Source organism: Plectropomus leopardus, chromosome 6 (genome assembly GCF_026936395.1).
Source record: "Plectropomus leopardus strain MGB_pleo_1.0 chromosome 6, ASM2693639v1, whole genome shotgun sequence".
Classification (NCBI taxonomy): Eukaryota; Metazoa; Chordata; class Actinopteri; order Perciformes; family Serranidae; genus Plectropomus; species Plectropomus leopardus.
Genome location: NC_142181.1, coordinates 14901581 through 14919836, shown reverse-complemented (window position 1 = coordinate 14919836; position 18256 = coordinate 14901581). Strand labels below are relative to the sequence as shown.

At 40.7% G+C, this 18256-nt stretch overlaps 3 protein-coding genes across 5 annotated transcripts; 2 read left to right on the top strand and 1 right to left on the bottom strand.

Moving 5' to 3' along the window:
* The first annotated feature begins 65 nt into the window (after nucleotides 1-65).
* Nucleotides 66-3839, top strand: tomt (transmembrane O-methyltransferase). Its single transcript, XM_042486005.2, has 5 exons — nucleotides 66-422; nucleotides 1149-1411; nucleotides 1488-1684; nucleotides 1861-1983; nucleotides 2719-3839. The coding sequence occupies exons 2-5, from the start codon at nucleotides 1150-1152 to the stop codon at nucleotides 2914-2916; spliced, it is 780 nt and encodes a 259-aa protein (XP_042341939.1). The 5' UTR covers nucleotides 66-422; nucleotide 1149; the 3' UTR covers nucleotides 2917-3839.
* A 149-nt stretch (nucleotides 3840-3988) lies between these two features.
* Nucleotides 3989-7290, bottom strand: anapc15 (anaphase promoting complex subunit 15). 2 transcript variants are annotated; one of them, XM_042486854.2, is made up of 5 exons: nucleotides 7174-7290; nucleotides 6693-6814; nucleotides 6107-6166; nucleotides 5826-5966; nucleotides 3989-4870 (listed from the first exon to the last, which is right to left on the bottom strand). In XM_042486854.2, exons 2-5 carry the CDS (start codon nucleotides 6810-6812, stop codon nucleotides 4823-4825), a joined length of 369 nt encoding a protein of 122 aa, XP_042342788.1. In that variant the 5' UTR covers nucleotides 6813-6814; nucleotides 7174-7290; the 3' UTR covers nucleotides 3989-4822. The 2 variants fall into 2 exon arrangements, with proteins under 2 accessions (XP_042342788.1, XP_087934973.1); XM_088078847.1 differs by lacking the exon at nucleotides 7174-7290 and adding an exon at nucleotides 7137-7161.
* Nucleotides 7249-16024, top strand: folr (folate receptor). Of its 2 annotated transcripts, none has more exons than XM_088078845.1 (5): nucleotides 7249-7379; nucleotides 14083-14215; nucleotides 14335-14523; nucleotides 14783-14918; nucleotides 15690-16024. In XM_088078845.1, the coding sequence occupies exons 2-5, from the start codon at nucleotides 14087-14089 to the stop codon at nucleotides 15962-15964; spliced, it is 729 nt and encodes a 242-aa protein (XP_087934971.1). In that variant the 5' UTR covers nucleotides 7249-7379; nucleotides 14083-14086; the 3' UTR covers nucleotides 15965-16024. The 2 variants fall into 2 exon arrangements, with proteins under 2 accessions (XP_087934971.1, XP_042342874.2); XM_042486940.2 differs by lacking the exon at nucleotides 7249-7379 and adding an exon at nucleotides 8136-8279.
* The last annotated feature ends 2232 nt before the right edge of the window (nucleotides 16025-18256 follow it).

The window sequence follows — 18256 nt, the reverse complement described above, 5'->3', positions numbered from 1 at the left end:
CAGAAAGAAATATGATTCCACACAGACACACACCTGTTGCTGTTAACTCGATATATCAAATGTCTCACGCTGCCTCTCTCTGTCTCACTGTCCCTTGCTGTCTTACTGTTCCTGCTTTTATCCACAGTATGGCTCCGATGCTAAATATCTGAATAAGAGGCGGTCTGTGTGACTGATCAGAAATTACAAAAACACAGCTGCAGAGTTGGTCATGTTTTCTGTCACTGTCTGTTCATTGGAAATAATTACAGGACAGATACTGTCATGCACGTGATACATGAATTATTCACACCCCCAGGTCTCTTACCTTCTCCGAGACAGACACACACACACACACCTCTGACATTCTGAGGCTGAAGTGCCACTTTCATCTTAATCGTTGCCAGTGCTGCTCTGTGTTTGGAAAACGTTTTAGATAACAGGTGAGTATGTCTGTTTTTCATGGGACAGGAGGGGAGTTTTTATTTTGATTAGAATACTTTGTTGTAGCATCTGTTCTGTGTGGTGAAGGAAGACTGCAGAGTCCACCTTTACCTGACTCTGTAGAAACATCTAGAGGCACAACACTTTCTCTAGGACCTGCCACAGGAGTAAAACACAAGATATCATTCCTGTGCAGATCTTGAATTCAACACTAGCAGTCTCATAATGTGTTTAACTGACTTTAATTTTGTCATTTCGCAAAAAGACTATTTTATTGATAAAATTATCACAACTGTTTCAGTCTTAGGTCTTATGAAAATGGCCATCTTTACTATTCCCAAAATTTACCGTACAATGATTTTGTACAATGTTTTTTGAGCTTTCTTTGCATTAATTAGAGATCTTTTGTCACTTGTGAGTGATCGTTCACAAGTTTTCTCGTAATTAATTCATGGCTTTGATCATTTAACACACTTAACATGACAAAAGCACCAGACTAACACCCTTGATACACAGATAAATTGTGGAGGCCTAATTCCCCAAATTCATCAAGTACTGCATGTGGGAACAATAAATTTGCCTCTTAAAACTTTGATAAGGTATTTTGTTGTTTCGCTGAAGTGACATATGATCTTACTTTAATAATGAGACCTCATTCATGCTGTCATGAACAACACGGCACTGTCTAATGAATCTACTTATGTGTGTTTTTTTGTATGAGCTAGGATGGTGTCTCCCGCAATTGCTCTGGCCTTCCTTCCCCTCTTACTGACCATTATTATCAGGTGCCGCTTCTACTTTGTGCTGTTCTATCGAGCAGTCCTGGTCAGAATATGGAATGACTGTGTTACTGGCTTGAGCCGCGAGGAGCGTGCCTACCAGTACGTTCTCACTCATGCCACCCCTGGAGACCCTGACAGCATCCTGGAGGCCTTTGATGTCTGGTGCAGCAAGGTGGAGTTCATCAGCAACATTGGGCCTAAAAAAGGTGAGGAGGATATTGACCTTATACAACAGTTTATCTGTTGACAAGCACAATTTTACAGGATGTGTTTGGTGTGTAGGGAAGATCCTGGACCGGCTGCTGATGGAGCAGAGCCCTCTGACAGTGCTGGAGCTGGGTGCCCACTGCGGGTACAGCACTGTGAGGATCGCCCGGTCTCTGCCCCTAGGTGCCAGGCTCTACAGCCTCGAAATGGACCAGAGGAATGCTGCTATCGCTGAGAAAATCATACGTCTGGCAGGGTTTGATGATGACACGGTGAGAGTGCAGAAAGATGTAAACATTGTATGAATCCATTCCATGAAGTTGCTGACAAAAGCCATAACTTACCTGCCCACAAGCCAGCATCATTATTTATTTTCTACATAAAACTGTTTTGTATTGACTATGAAGAGTTTTATACCTTTGAGACGTTAAAGCTGTGTGTTCTTTAGGTGGAGCTCATTGTGAATCCATCTGATGAGGTGATCCCTCGGCTGCGGTCTGACTATGGTTTGGAGAGGTTGGATTTCGTCTTCATGGACCACTGGAAGAAATGCTACCTCCCCGATCTGCAGGTGACAGAATAAATTTTTAGAAAGTACAATTACATATGAAATAAACGCCCGGTGTGTAGGATTAAGGTAGATATATTGGCAGGAATTAAAAATAGTATAATTGCTATGTTTTCTTTAGTATATAATCACCTGAAAATCAGTCATTGCATTTTCTAAAATGAGACATTTAAATCGACATTTGGAATGAGTACTTGTCCTCGAAATCAGCCACGTTGGTCTGTAGTAGTAAACAACAGATAAACCAAACACTGGCGCCGGATAAGGTCACCCACAGAAGTTGAGAGTTCCCCTGTAACAAGCCAAGCAGCATTGTGAAAACACTGATTTTCAGCATGAAGCTGCTTTATTCAGATGTTTTACTGGTTTTAATTACCTAGGCAGTTTGTTTTTGAGAGGAAGAGACCTCTATAATCTATAATCGGCTTCAATCTTTGGTGTATTCATGCATAACATATATACAGTAAGATCAAATTAAATTAAAAAAAATAAAAGCAAGGATTGCAAAAAAAAACAATATAGAGGAAATTTACAATAAAAAATATGGAAAAAATATTATAAAATGTGTGAAAGTATGCAAGAACAGTGCAGTTTTTAGAAGGTTATTAAGGTATTTGAGTGATGTACATGTACTTTTTGTGCAATTGTACTAATTGTAAAGACATATCTTTAAGTAGTGATACTTCCCATTGTTATCTGATCACCTCCCTCAGTGACACAATGCTGTGTGTGTTACAGATGCTGGAAGGCTCTGGTCTGCTGGGAAAAGGGTCTATGATCGTCGCTGACAACGTGCTGTTCCCCGGAGCTCCAAAGTTCCTTAGACACATTCGCAAGAGCGGCCTCTACGAGTGGAAGGTCCACCGCGCCACACTAGAGTACAGCAAAGGCATCAGGGACGGGATGGCTGAGCTGGTGTACCAGGGAATCAAGTAGACGAGACAGATATACATTTATGCAGCTGCAAGGGATGGATTGATAATAACATACCACAAACTAATTTTAATAAGTAATGGAAGAGATAACTGTACATTTTCTAAAATGTCTCTTGAAAATTGTGGCATGTTGGTTTGTAGTTTAGTAGTACTAAAATTACAATATACGTTACTAACAAAATACCTCACTGCCACCCCCCTCTCCTAGGTATAAAAAAAACAGTCATCAGGAAAATAAAATGTCATGCACAGACTTAGTAACTCTATGTGCACAACACTATTCTTTTAACAGAAGTAATATCCACCTTTTTATCCTTGCTAAGGATCTGTCACTTGTCACCACCTCCTGGCATTCTCCTCGCTCACTTACCTAATAAAAACAGGAAAATGTCAGATTTAACCCTTTGATGCCTGAACAAACCTGCTTGATTACTTTCTAAAATTTGGGAAGAGGGCAATGATTGGTTTTTTTTTTTTAATTCCAGAGCTTTTTTCATTCTTCTTGACATGTTTCCCTAGCTTTTTAAAACTCATTTTCTCAATGTACTTTTTTCTTACAATTTGTGGAACATTTCTTACCAAGGTGGTCGTTTCCCTTTCCCGTTTTTTGAAAGAAATCAAATCAATTTGCTCAGGGTTCAAAAGTTTAAATACTTGTGAAAGTTGTCTTAAAGCAGCACAAAAAAGTAATATTGCTCTAGGTTTCAAAACTTAAACATAACTGCCAAATTTGGTGGGAAAGGAGTAAAATCATTAAATATGCTAATTAAACTCAATGAAATGGTATTTTTTGGAGAGTTTATAATAAACATCCTTTATGTACAAGTTTAATATTGAAGAAAATGGTGGGTTTCCAGTAGGAAATGTAATGGCGACCTGCTCAAATCTTTTCAGATTTGAAATGTTGAAGACATAAAGTGAACTGTGGACATCAGCACAACCTAAATCATTTATTTTACTAACACCAAATTTAAAAAAAAAAAACTTTATTAATACTGGATTTATCTAAATAACCCTCACACCCCATTTTTAAATCAATAGGAACTTGAAATGTAGACAACAGAAAAGCATGGTCTCATCAAAATGATTTAATTTAATACAAAACGCAAAGGCTTCTGTTCACTTCCATACAAACGACCAAGTATTTGAATGAACACTGTGTGTATTCATATTTCGGCTGACATTCTTTAAAATTAATAGCTGCTTTTACCTTTGACACAGATATTAAAAAAATATAAAATATCAACATTTCCATCAAAACTGGTGAACTGTCTGAACATAACACAATGTCACAAGCATTTTTTTTTAGATTCCACTGGAAATATATCTGTAACAAGAAATTAACAGCTCAAACAATGCTTTGAAACAGAAGTGTATTACATGGTGAAATATCTGTCACTCTCTCTCATAGGTAACAAATTATTTAGCTGACTAAACTGTTTGTTTGTGCTCAGTCAGCTCTTTGGAGGCCCTCAGAGAACTGGCACATGACTGAAGATATGACAAGGTCGAAGTTTAAATGATGCCCACTGCTGTGTGTCTGACTAGTTACAAAACAGCAGAACCGTGTGTGTGTGCATGCGTGCGTGTGTGTGTGTGTGTGTGTGTGTGTGTGTGTGTGTGTGTGTGCACGCACGTGTGAGGTAGCAACACTCACAGCCAATTTCCAACAACTTCCAGGGCCTTCAAAGCTCAACTGCAGCTTGAAATAGACGTCTAATGAAACCGGATTCACCAAACGTCCTGCTGAAAGACATGATAACGTAAGCTTTGATTCAACACTTTTCCTATTTACACAATTAAATAATACACCTGTGTCACAGACTGAAGGGGCAGCAGTCATTTTAACACGTGGAGTAGAAATCCAATGAATGTCAGCTTGATGGAGACTAAAATTGTCTTTTGTCTCAAATCATCCATTGGTCTTGGTCTTGATCTGGTCCCTCCATGTCCACCTGAGAGAAAGAAACAGAGCCAGATTAAAGACAATTATTCCTCTGGAAAGGAAAGGAAGTTTTAAATAAGGAACAAATGTTTTTGTAATTAGGAATATTTTCATTGTGCTTTAGATATTTAGTAGCTGTGCCTGCGTGAGAAATATCAATTAAAGGAGCAGTGTGTAGGATTTAGTGACATCTAGTGGTGAGGATTGCAAAATGCATCCAACTGAAACTTCACTTATAAGATCAAATACATTTTATGGTCCCCTGAGGGAAATTACTCTTTGGCTGCAGTGCCACACAAATCTGCAGTCACTGCGCTACCAGAGACAGTGAGGTGAGACACACAGAAAAACAAAAGAAGATCTACACTGATGCCATGAATTACACCTACAAATGTGGAAGGAAAATTAGATGGCCTCCATGTACTGATCCTGTCAAATAATACTGCACCAAGCGCTGTGATCACAATAATATTGCACAGTATAATATTGCACCAAAAAAGAGCAATAAAAATTGCGCAAACCTTAATATAAGCAAGGTAATTTGAAAGGCCCACAGCTATCATAGTGGGACAGTAAAAACACCAAAAAAATCTTATTCAAATTAAAAATCAGTGTTTCTCCAACAGTGTCAGATTATTGCAAATGGGCCGCTAGCCAGGCACCTGCTAACGTGTGCTCCCCTTTTTTCTTTGATAATTTAAGAGCCAGACGTTCACGAATTCTTACCTGGGGTCAAATTATTAGCCAAGGTCCCCCTCTTCTCCAAGACAAACAGACTCGCTGATTTAAACCAGTATCAATGCTGAATAAAGCAGTGTCATTTAGGTGACTATATTTTAAGAAAACACGCTTATTATATTATATTCCAAATATTACACTAAATCCAACACAGTGGACCTTTAAGTCAAGGATGTTAAAATGAATTCTTTTCACCTCTTAATACATCAAATCATAAATGAAAGCACCTCATTGATCTCGCCATCATCTGGTGACTCGTTGTAGTCGTTCATCTCATCCATGTCCTGCATGTCTTCTTCATCTTCCGAGTCTTCCTCACTGTCCTCCTCATCCTCATCGTCCTCCTCTTCCTCTTCCTCGTATCCCCCCTGCGCCACAATAAAGCCAGACAACATGGATGAAGGGAACAATGTTATCAGTTTATGTTTCATACTGTGGCATGGTGACACTAAAGAGCAGCATTTCCATTTAAAATGAATCTGTTGATTATATATGAAAGACACATTACATCAAAAATAGGTTTCCCAATGGGCATCAGGTTGTTGTCTTTCTCTGCAATGCTCTGCAGCTGTGGTAGAGACAAAGAGCACATGTTACAATGTTTGGCATGAAGACAGTGATAATAGACTGTGTTTTAGCAGAGGTGTTGTTTACTAGAAGGTCTGACCGATTATCGGGGACGATATTTGGCATTTTGCCAAATATCTGTATAACTTTATAACTTTAATAATGGCCGATAACATTCATCAATTAAATAAGTGCAAAGAAGGTGTCAGCATGGGAGGAACTTTTACTTTGTAAAACCTCAGGGAGTTGATTTTAATTATTCATTTTTTATTCTGATTTTCACTTGACTTTAAAAGAAAAAGTTGCAGGAAGCTTACTGGATATAATGTTGAATGTTTGCTAAAAGCGTTTTGATTTTTTTTGTGTCGGAGTTTGCTATATTCCAAATTCTAAATATTAACACAAAGATTTTCATTTTTATTGTTAGTGTATATCAGCTCCAAATATCAGTTATCAGTCTCATTAACGACTAATCGGTTTCGTTATCGGCCCTGAAAAACCAATATCGGTCGACCCCAGTTGTTTACCCAGGTTTGGTGCTGCTGCTCCTGTTGATGGAGCTCGGTTTCGTCCACGCAGGGTCGATCAAGGTTGAACCACAGAGACTCCGTTATCCGGGGGAAGAGAGAGGGGAACAGCGTGGACATGTCTGTCTCATGGGGACAACAACAAACACGGTGTCAACAATCCTGTGTGTAGCCTGATCGTTCGCACGACAACAAAGCGTTAAAACCCCCGTTTTCAACAAAGTACTGGAGACATCATGTATGTGTCTGGGGAAAAAAAAGATACTTTCCCTCACGTAATTTAAAACGACACGGAGTGGTGGAGAGACACAATAACGTTAAGTTAACGTAACACATAAATTAACGTATGATTTCACACGTTAGTCTGTTTTATGACGTTCAACTCTAAAGTGCAAGTGAGTTTTTTCTTGGTAAAAGATAACGTAAAATAAACAGCAATTTTACCCTTTATTCGTAGCGATATTACAGATAATGTACCGACCTGACAATGTGTCGCCCCAGCTCAGAAAAATTTCAAAACAAATCTAACCGGAAGCCACCGGCGTTCACCCTGCAAGATTTCCGGAGTCCTTTGGTCCAACCGTCACTTAACAATGGTTCCGCCCGAGCGGCGCCAGTGAAGTCAGGAGAGTGAAAAAAAAAACGTTCAAAGTTCAAATGAAATCACAAGACAGATGCAGCAGAATCGTAAGACCCACCTTTTTACTCCTTCTGTTATTGCCGTCCTAGGTCACACTGCTGTTTTATGCCAAATGTCAACCCAGTGTGTAATATAATATGATAAGTTTGTTATCTTTAGCGTATGATCACCTGAAAATGATAATCATTGTGCTTTCATTACCTCAGAATGAGCCATTTATATATAAACACAGGGAGCAGGTCCTCATCCACATGTTGCACTGATGGACAAACCAAACATTGGCTCTAGATAGGGCCCTTTTGCATCTGCCAAACAACAAGCAGCACTGACAAAACACACTTTTTTAAAAATCTGAAACTGCTTTATTCAGTGATTTTTGCCAATTTAAATAACTGGGTCAGTTTTTTTTAGAGAGGGTGATAACTTGGCTCCCAGTAAAAACTTCCTGGAAGTAAGAAAGCACACATTAGCAGGTGCTGGGCGAACAGCTAAACAGAAAAACCCGAGAAATGTTGATTTCTTATGAGAAACTGCTTTATTCCATGTTTTTACTGATTTTAATCACCTGGTACGTTTGTTTTGGGGGGAGGGAGCCCTCTGTAGATAATATGGCTCCCAGTAACACTATAGGGATTCTGTGTGTGTGTGTGTGTGTGTGTGTGCGCGCGCGCGCACACGCTTGCGTACACGTAGTACATTTCTGTGTGTATGAGAGAGCAGGGAAGACCTTGAGATAAGATGAACCAAGATGTAATAAAACTAAGATTATCACATACCATACAACCTCTCTCTCTTGTTCCTTCCAAGCACTCACACACACGAGGCAAACTTTGGACTTCAGAAACATTTACACACTTATGCATGCACAGGTTTGTCTTATTTGGTCTTGAGAGGTGTGCAAGAGGTGACTTACTCTTCAGGAAGAAATCAACACAGAATCTAACAAGGTAACGTGAATCTGTTCATCAATGCATGAAGAAATCGTCATTAGTCTCTAAATGAGTTGCACCAGAGAGTTGTTAAAATACATGTATTTAGGTTGAAGGGTAATTTCACATTTATTTTAAATTTTGGAAGAAGGCTTCACTGACTTCTCAACTATTCCTGCTACTTTAGCAGTGTCTTTGTAGTTGCTCTCCATTGTGGTTTTTTAGGTCACATCCTGGAGCACAGTTGTATGTGAATAGATATAATGTATTTTCACAGTTTTTTTGCAGGGACTTTCCAGGTTTAGATTATTTGTCATAAGAAAAAAACTTAATGAAGAACATCTAGAGTGGGAGATTACCTTTAATGTGAAGTGAAAAACTCCAAAAACTGAATGTTAAAGTTGTTGTATTGTGTTATAATGTTACATAGTAGTGAGTAATCCATCAGTTTGTGTCAGAATATGAATAACGGATAATCACGTGAGCTCAGCGAGTTAACCTTATTACCTCAAACACCAGTCTCTCTTGCTGTGACTTTTCTGTCTGGTTTGTCACAACGATCAGTTTAAGAAGACAAATATCATCACCAGTTTGAGTCGTCAATTTTAAAGTTTCTGCCAGATTTTTTGTTCAGTTTTGGGGTGTCATACTTCAGATTTTAATTTTCCTTGAGAGAATGCGTTTCACTTTTAGTCATTGTTACTTTACAGAACTTTCCATCCCCCAGCAATACACTACAATTCTCTGCTTATAGATTTGATAAATATTAATCTCAAGGTTTGCCTTTTTCTGTTCAAAGAAGCTTAGAGAATTTTTTTGGGCAAAAAATGTCAAGATGACCTGTCCTTCAGTACGATTTTTCTACTTGAACAAGTCATTGAGGCCAAAAAAAGTCATCATATAAAAACTTAAACTTCTATAAAGCTTTAAGTGTCCTTTCATCACTAATTAATGGGTTTTATTTGTAATATGTGTAAAATGTTTAAGAAAAGGATACCCAGGTTGTCATCAGCCCTGTTACTTTTAATGAAAACAAACCAAATGTTGGACTGCTCCAAAAGTTGAATAACTTCCAGGAAGTGAAATCATCCAACATTTACAGAGTGGGTGGTGAAAAGACATCAGTGTCCTTTTCTTTTGATGAATTTTTCTTAGAGTTATTTAATGTCTGACAGAGTTGGACAAGCTCATTGTGTCCGCCCTGTTACCACAAAAGCATACATGAAAAAGTTATATTTTTGAAATATTAAATGTACAGAATGTAACTTAAGCCTCTCATGAATGCACACCATGTGGCGTCATGTCCTTTACCACATGGCCAGTGTGGGAGAAAAATGCACTCACTGTCCATATCTAGCTCTAGCAACATAGTTGATCATAAAAATTCTCACCAGTTACGATGCTTCGCTTAATTACTTATTAAGTGGTCAAGTTATGCTGCAAGATCAATGGTGTTACTTTTAATAACATCCAGCATCTGTATGAAGAGATGGTCACCGCTAAAGCGCGGTCGATTGTCTCAGGCTTTCAACAGCCCCTCCATGTTGAGGTTTAGCCTCCCTAAATGCAGCACAGAGCATTTCAGATCTTCCTTTTTTTCTGTCTGCTATCACTTACCTGATTAAGCATTGACCCTTAACGTGCTAGGTTATTTGTGTTTATGAATTTGTACTGTCCTGTTGTACTTACTATCAGTATTTCAAATTGCCCCTTGTGGACATTCAGGTCTTACCTTACTTTACCTTAATTTATGATTTGAGCTTCATGCAGGTCCACTAATGATACACAAAGTTGTAATATGTTATGAATGCATGTTCTACTCCCCAAAAAAGGAATCACAAATTATAGAGCACAACAGTAAAATCTGATATATGGTGGAATATACTTAACATGTACTGATTACTCATCATTTAAAAGGGAATCAGTAAAGTTAAAGGCTCAACAATGTGTGAGAAAGAATCCAGGCAGGGAAGGGGCGCATCATGTCTGTCCTGCTAAAGTCAGGAAATGAAGCCCACCAAGCAGCAAGTGGGAGAGGCTAGCACTTGATTAAGAAAGGAATAGCAGGAAATGCAGCCCGAGGGATTTTTTGCACATGGGATGGATCACTTCTTACTCTAAAGTTGTGAGGGAGGGAGCCAGGCAGCTGAGTTACTGCCAGAAGTAAAGAGTGCTGCCCAAGACTGTTAAAAGTGTGAAGCATGTATGGCAGTAAGCTGGGTAAAGCACATGACAAATGCTAATGATTAATGTTAGCATTGTGAGCCTGTATGTGCATGTGACATGATCGCAGTGACCTGGCACACACCTGGCTGTCACATAGGAAAGAAAAGAGGCTTCAAAAAGGCCAACTGATGTTACATCTTTCAGGGATAGAAGAGTCTCTTGCAGGTGTTGGGCAAACAGAGTCTCAGCTTGGTCATGACGACCTGGTGGTCAATCAGGCAGGAAGAGCATGAAGAAAACAGGCTAATCAGGCTATGGAATAAACTAGAAGCTACCAAAAGACATCTTTTCGTGTAGATCAAACAGGCCCAAAAGTCTGTCAATAAGTCCGCCAAGGATGTACGCCACCGTCCAAATGACAGTATAAAATCAAGAACATTGTCTTGGCTGGTTAAATGCTTCGCAGGTTTTCCCACAAGTCGGTTTACATGTAACATTCATTTGTGGCAAAAAACCTAAATGGAGTGAACTCAACAATATTTATGTCAGATTCATCTTTGTGTTCTTGTCAGTTTTATTATTTCATAGTAGGTCCTGTGGTGCCTACAGCAGCCAGAATGAACTGGGATAATTAAGAGGGATTTGGTTTCAATGTATGAAACACTGTGTTGCAGTTTTGTTTGTTTGTTGTTGATGATCAATCTTTGGAATTGGCTGTTTTGGTACCAAGTACACATATGAACCAACCTTTGCTCGAACATGGTGTTCATTATGGCCAACCATGATTACCAAGGTCTCAGACTGACTAGATAAGAACATTTTTTGGCTGGACAAACTATTGTCAGATTGTTGAATCGACATTCTGCTGCCATATTTCACCAATATTGTTGACCAGGAGGTAATTGTGTTATCGCTCCTTGCAGAGGTTTACTGCTGTTATTAATTGGGGCATCACTGATTGTGTTTGAGGGGGCACAACAGATAGAATATTAAGCTTTTTTTTTAAGCTGTGAAGGCCAAACACCTCAAATAGATCATTTACTTGTAGTGTGATTTTAATATCCTAATGTTTTCAATAAAACCAGTAAATTAAATAAATGACCCACTTATTACGAAACAACCTAAACAGCTGCTAATTAGATGGTATAAAGCTGATTGAGGTGTGCAACTTTTTGTGTTTTACCTAAATAAGAGGTTATAAGGCATGTCTGTCACATGGATTTTAACTTTTAACCAGTGTTGGTGGGATTGAGGTAGTCTTCAAAGTATTCCTTCCACCAATCCACAACATCCCGAGTCAAGGTCAGCAGCACACCGTCCCCACCATACACAGTGTTGACAGAGCACTGCTTCCTCCTCCTGAGACGCTGGATGATGGTCCAGAACCTCCCTCAAAGCTGTTGGTAGTCGTTCTCCATGGCCTCACCGAACTCCTCCCACGCCTGGGTTTTCGCCTCAGCGGCCACCGTGGCTGCACTCTGCTTGGTCTGCCATTACCTGTGTGCTGCCTCCGGAGTCCCACAGGCCAAAAAGGCCCAACAGGATGCCTTCTTCAGCTTGACGGCAACCCTCACCACTGATGTCCACCAATGGGTTCAGGTGTTGCCGCCATGACAGGCACCACCCACCTTATAGCCACAGCACTGATCAGCCGCCTCAAAAACGGAGGCACGGAACATGGCCCACTCGGACTCAATGTCCCCCGCCTCCCCCGGGACATGGCTGAAGCTCTCCTGGAGGTGGGAGTTGAAGCTCCTTCTGACGGTAGATGTTCCCAGCAGACCCTCACAATGCGTTTGGGTCTGCCAGGTCTGACCAGTGTCCTCCCCCACCATCGGAGCCAACTCAACACCAGGTGGTGATCGGTTGACAGCTCCGCCCCTCTCTTTACCCGAGTGTCCGACGACACGACTACAAGGTCAATCATCGAACTGCGGCCTAGGGTGTCCTGATGCCAGGTGCACATATGGACACCCTTATACCTGAACATGGTGTTGTTTATGGAAAATCTGTGGTGAGCACAGAAGTCCAATAACAAAACACCACTTGGGTTCAGATCGGGGGGACCACTCCTCCCGCTCACGCCCCTCCAGGTCTCACTGTCGTTGCCAACATGAGCGTTGAAGTCCCCCAGAAGAGCTAGGGAATCCCCAGAAGGAGCACTCTCCAGCACCCCCACTAAGGTCTCCAAAAAGGATAGATACTCTGAGCTGCCATTTAGACCATAGGCACAAACAACAGTCAAGATCCACCCCCCCACCCAAAGGCGGACGGAGGCTACCCTTTCGTCCACCGGGGTAAATTCCAACATACAGGGGTACTGGAGAGGAGAGTCCATCAGACAGTCAGACCTCGGATTCAGGAGGAGCAATGCGATTTCGTCCTGGTCATGGACTGTGAACCAGCTCTGGACCCTTGGCAGCATCCTTGAGGGTGCATGGGAGTTTGCCCAACTGGTCCACATGTGCTATGTGGGTTTGGATAAGGCATGCGACCGTGTCCCTCGGGGAGTCCTGTGGGGGATTCTCCAGGAATATGGGGTATGAGTATCGGACCCCCTGATATGGGCCCTCCGTTCCCTGTACGACTGGTGCCAGAGCTTGGTCCGCATTGCCGGCAGTAGGTTGGACTCATTTCCAGTGAGGGTTGGACTCAGCCTGGGCTGACCTTTGTCACCGATTCTGAACTTTTATGAACAGAATTTCTAGGCACAGCCAGGGCGTTGAGGGGGTCTGGTTTGGTGACCTCAGGATTGGGTCGCTGCTTTTTGCAGATGATGTGGTCCTGTTGGCTTCATCAGGCCATGACCTCCAGCTCTCACTGGATTGGTTCGCAGCCGAGTGTGAAGCGGCCAGGATGAGAATCAGCACCTCCAAATCCGAGGCCATGGTTCTCAGCTGGAAAAGGGTGGAGCGCCCTCTGCAGATCAGGGAACAGATCCTGCCCTAAGTGGAGGAGTTTAAGTACCTCGAGGTCTTGTTCACGAGTGAGGGAAGGATGAAGCAGGAGATCGACAGGCGGATCGGTGCAGCGTTTGCAGTAATGTGGACTCTGCACTGATCTGTTGTGGTGAAGAGGGAGCTGAGTCAAAAGGCAAAGCTCTTGTTTTACCAGTCAATCTTCATTCCTACACTCACCTATGGTCACGAGCTTTGGGTAGTGACCAAAAGAATAAGACCGTGGGTACAAGCAGCCGAAATGAGCTTCCTCCAGTGGATGGCTAGACTCTCCCTTAGAGATAGAGTGAGATGCTCAGTCATCCGGGAGGAGCTCAGAGTAGAGCCGCTGCTCCTCCATGTTGAGAAGAGCCAGATGAGGTGGCTCGGGCATCTAATTAGGATGCCTCCCAGACACCTCCCTGGTGAGGTGTTCAGGGCATGTCCCACCGGTAGGAGACTCCTGGGAAGACCCAGGACACCCTGGAGAGACTATGTCTCTCAGTTGGCCTGGGAATGCCTTGGGATCCCCTGGGAGAGGTGGACAAAGTGGCCGGGGAGAGGGAAGTCTGGGCTTCCCTGCTTAGGCTGCTGCCCCCGCGACCTTACCTCAGATAAGCCGTAGACAATGTATGGATGGATGGACCAGTGTTGTATGTTGGCTGTCATCCCATTATTTTTCTTATTCAATGATGTTTGTTAATTCCTCCCTGCTGCAGAGCCATGTGGGTCGTCCTGGCTACGTTGTTAGCCCTCTCCAGTGGCGCTCTGTCTCTGGACAAACTCAACATGTGCATGGACGGCAAACATCACAAAGTCAACCCTGGCCCTGAGGGAAAACTTTACCTACAGGTGATAAACACAAACAAAACAAATGAAATGGTGGGGTGAGATGGTCGTAATGTTTTTTATGCTCAGAAATGGGGTTCAAAAAAATGTTTGTGACCATTCTTTTTTCTTATTCTTTCCAGTGCACTCCATGGAAAGACAATGCATGTTGTACTGCCAACACTAGTGAAGAAGCCCACAATGATAACTCCTACTTGTACAACTTCAACTGGAATCACTGCGGTCTCATGAGCCCCCAGTGCAAGAAACACTTTATACAGGACACCTGCTTCTATGAGTGCTCACCACACCTGGGACCCTGGATACAAAAAGTGCGAATCAGTCTCTCTTTTGTATGTGTTTAGCCAATTGCAACACTAGATGGCAGCATAAGATGTTGAAAGGGCGTGTGAGGACAGCTATATCCACATAAGGGGTGTTTCCAATGTAATCATAGTAATAAAAAGATAACAAGCTAATAACATTCAAAAGAGAGACTTTGTAATGTTCTATTTTCTTGATCGTTTTGCAACTGCAAGAGCAAAGAGTTTAATTCCTGAAATATGTCACTTGTGTCAATTCTGTGTGTAGGTGGATCAGAGCTGGCGTAAGGAGCGTATTTTGGATGTGCCTCTGTGTAACGAGGACTGCCACGAATGGTGGGAAGACTGCAAGAATGAGTTCACCTGCAAGACTGATTGGCACAAGGGATGGGACTGGAGCTCTGGTACATATAAAAACACACACAAGCACGGACACAGACATTTCCTCAGTGTTTCTGACACTCTGAGTCAAAAGACTAGCGTTTGGACTTCACAGACTCATCTACAATTAAAATTCCACAATTTATTTATTAACATTTAATGCAATAAGGTTTTTAAGGTGCAATCATTCTTTCAATCAGTCTTATCTGCAATAGTTTTCCAACTCTTAAATGTAAGCTGTATTTAAAACACTGTATATATTGTAAATATACTCATTGTTACTCTTGCTTATGTATATTTTGTTGTTCATTGTAGCTTTGCACACATATTTATTTTATATTGTCATATTTTGAACTTACAACCATTGTTTATGCATGTGTTGCATTATAGTGTAAGGCAGTTTTGTATTTTACACACTTTACACACTCAGAACATAATCCATATCATAATTTAAATGTCCACATATTCTAAATATGTGAATATTTACATACTATTCTAACTGTTTACTCTTATTGTATTTCTGTTTTCTGTTCTTTTTATATTTTTATATACTTGTGCTGGTAACAAACCACAATTTCCCCCGAAGATTAATAAAGTGTTTCTGATTCTGATTTCCTCACATTACACTACAGAAAAAAAATCTAATATTTGATTACACATGTACACACTTGTCTTACACCAAAAAAACAAAAATGTATGACTATATGCACACAGCACATTGCAGTGACTCACTAATGAACTTATTACTACATTTAAATGCAAATTCCTTCAAATACTCTCTGTTTCCCTTTCAGGTATTAACAAATGCCCTAAAGACAGCAAGTGCAGAAAGTGGAATGAGATTTTCCCCACACCAAAGTCCATGTGTGAACAAATCTGGTCCAAGTCCTACCTTTACACCGACTACACCAAAACCTCAGGCCGCTGCATGCAGCTGTGGTTCACAGGGGAAAACCCCAACAAGAAGGTAGCCGAATACTACCTTAACAATGCACAGCAACAACAAAGCTTTGCCTTGACAGCGCTACTTATGATGGCTTCCACATCTATCTCTGTGATGATGTACTAAATGATATCCTTGACCTTTCCTGTATCACTTCAGAGGTAACAATAAAACTGCTGTGAAGCACTCCCGTCTCTGTTGCAGCACACCAGTTTAGAAAAGTAGAATAAATTTGAAAATGTGTGTGGATCAAAACAAAACAAAACAAAAACCCTTTGCATCTGGTCAAGCCATGATGCCACATATGTATATTATTGCAAATCTCTAGGATGATATTTCAGTGAGTGCAAATTGTGGAGAAGTGTCATACCCTTCATAACGTCAAACACCTGTGAGGAAATCATGAAGCTGACCCAGGATCTGCCCTGAGGGAAAAAGTTTCTCTATGCTGGGCCCCAGTGATCACACTATCACATGACCATTCCAGGCAAGCTAGTGGTTAGTGGGCTCCACTGCTTGGTAATTATGGAGTTGCAGTCCCTCGTGTGTGTAAGTGTGTGTGTGTTTGTGTGTGTGTGTGTGTGTGTGTGTGTGTGTGTGTGTGTGTGTGTGTGTGTGTGTGTGTGTGAGAGGAGCAGTTTACATACGTGTGCGTCAGTGCCACGTCTTAATGTGTTCTGTCAGGACTTTGAATAAGCCCTGTGATTGGTTAGACCTCAGCAGAGAGGACCGTGGCTGATCAAAGATACAGTAAGTCTGAGATATATATTTAGAAACATTTGTGTACACTGGATTTTGAAATTCAATGTCTGAGACAATCAATCAAGTGAATTTACAAAGACACAACAGATGTGACCAACAGTATCTATATGTTTTGGAAGTGTAGCCTTACCCTCTGCAAGAAATCATACGTGTCAAAGTGCTGCTTCGTCTCTGAGGCTGTTAATAACATCCTTCCTGATGGTACCACTGTATAATTTAGCATTGCAAGGTCAGCTGTGAACCCCGGGCCTGTATTTCCTGTCTCTTTTATCAGCATGAACCGCTTGCATAAAGCTCCTATAGATCATTTCAAATGTGACAACATTAAAATTGTGAATTGGTCCTTTTGTATTTCCTGTTGAAATGTTTATTAATGCAGTTGCTGACAAGTAAACTATAAAAGTTAGAAGTACACAAGTTCGAAGTTATTCATGTCCTGTAAACTTACTGTTAACAGCTAAGCATCATGGGAAGATGAAAGAAAAAAGGAGGGAACTGCAATTCAAAATATTAACTGACATGAAGAAGTGCGGGCGTATCTTATAGCTAATGGAGTCGCACAACACAGGATTTCTACCTGAGGAGATATTAATATTTCTAATAAGAGTTTCCAGATTGCGATTTATTTTTGGGAATTTCAACTATGGATCACATCTGCCAGCAAGTCTCAGTTGCCACTAAAGCATGGCCACACTACAGCCTGCACAGCCTTTCATCACTGATGTCTGACAAAGCAGCCATCACTGAGTAATGTAAGTAATATTTAACATTTTTATTCTGCTAGGAAATATCATTATACCTGTTCAAAAAAAATTATCCATGGGGCTTTTACCATTTGAATTATCTGCCATTTATAACAGTGTTGTAAAAATGCGGTTGAAACACTTCATATTTTCAACGTTCAAACTGTAGCTAACGTTAGCTAACGTTGGCTAACGTTAGGCTAATAAGTGCACGTCAACATTTTGCCTCAGTTCACATTAAAATTAAAACGAAGCTTGCTTTTGCTGAAAGATAATTAAACTACACTGACTAACACAGTGATAATAAGACAGTGAGAATAACTTACTGTGTTTTGTTCTTCACACAGGCAAAAAGAACCTATCCCTGTATCCTGTATACCACAATGCACTGCAGATATATATTTCCGGAGGGAGAAAACTCTTTTGTTTAGTGTCCGAAATCTTGTTTGGTCATTCCCTGCATGGTTCACTATTTAAATCATACCACATAGAGAAGAGTGAGTGAGTGAGTAAATAGTTTGGAACAAAGCTATAGCATATGCAAAGAGAGTTGTGATCTTGCAGGAGTTTGTTAAAAAGAAAAACCCTCTACCACATGGTTAATTAAGGCTTTTATGGTAAAGGTAGTGAAGCTAAGTTATTTTAATAATTGACAATTTGCTACGAAATAAAAAAATCTACTACACTCTAATAAATGTTCACATAAAATTAGGGTAAATTACTGGCAGCCATAGTTGCCAGCATTCCACTGTTATTTTACAGTGTCAATAACATAAATTACTTTCACATTATATTAGTTAAATTTATTAAAGTATTACAGTGGACTGTGAGGTTTACAGTGTAATACTGGCTCCAAAAACCATCAAGATTTATTGTTTTTTGGAAAAGCTGTACATAACTGTTAGAATTTGAA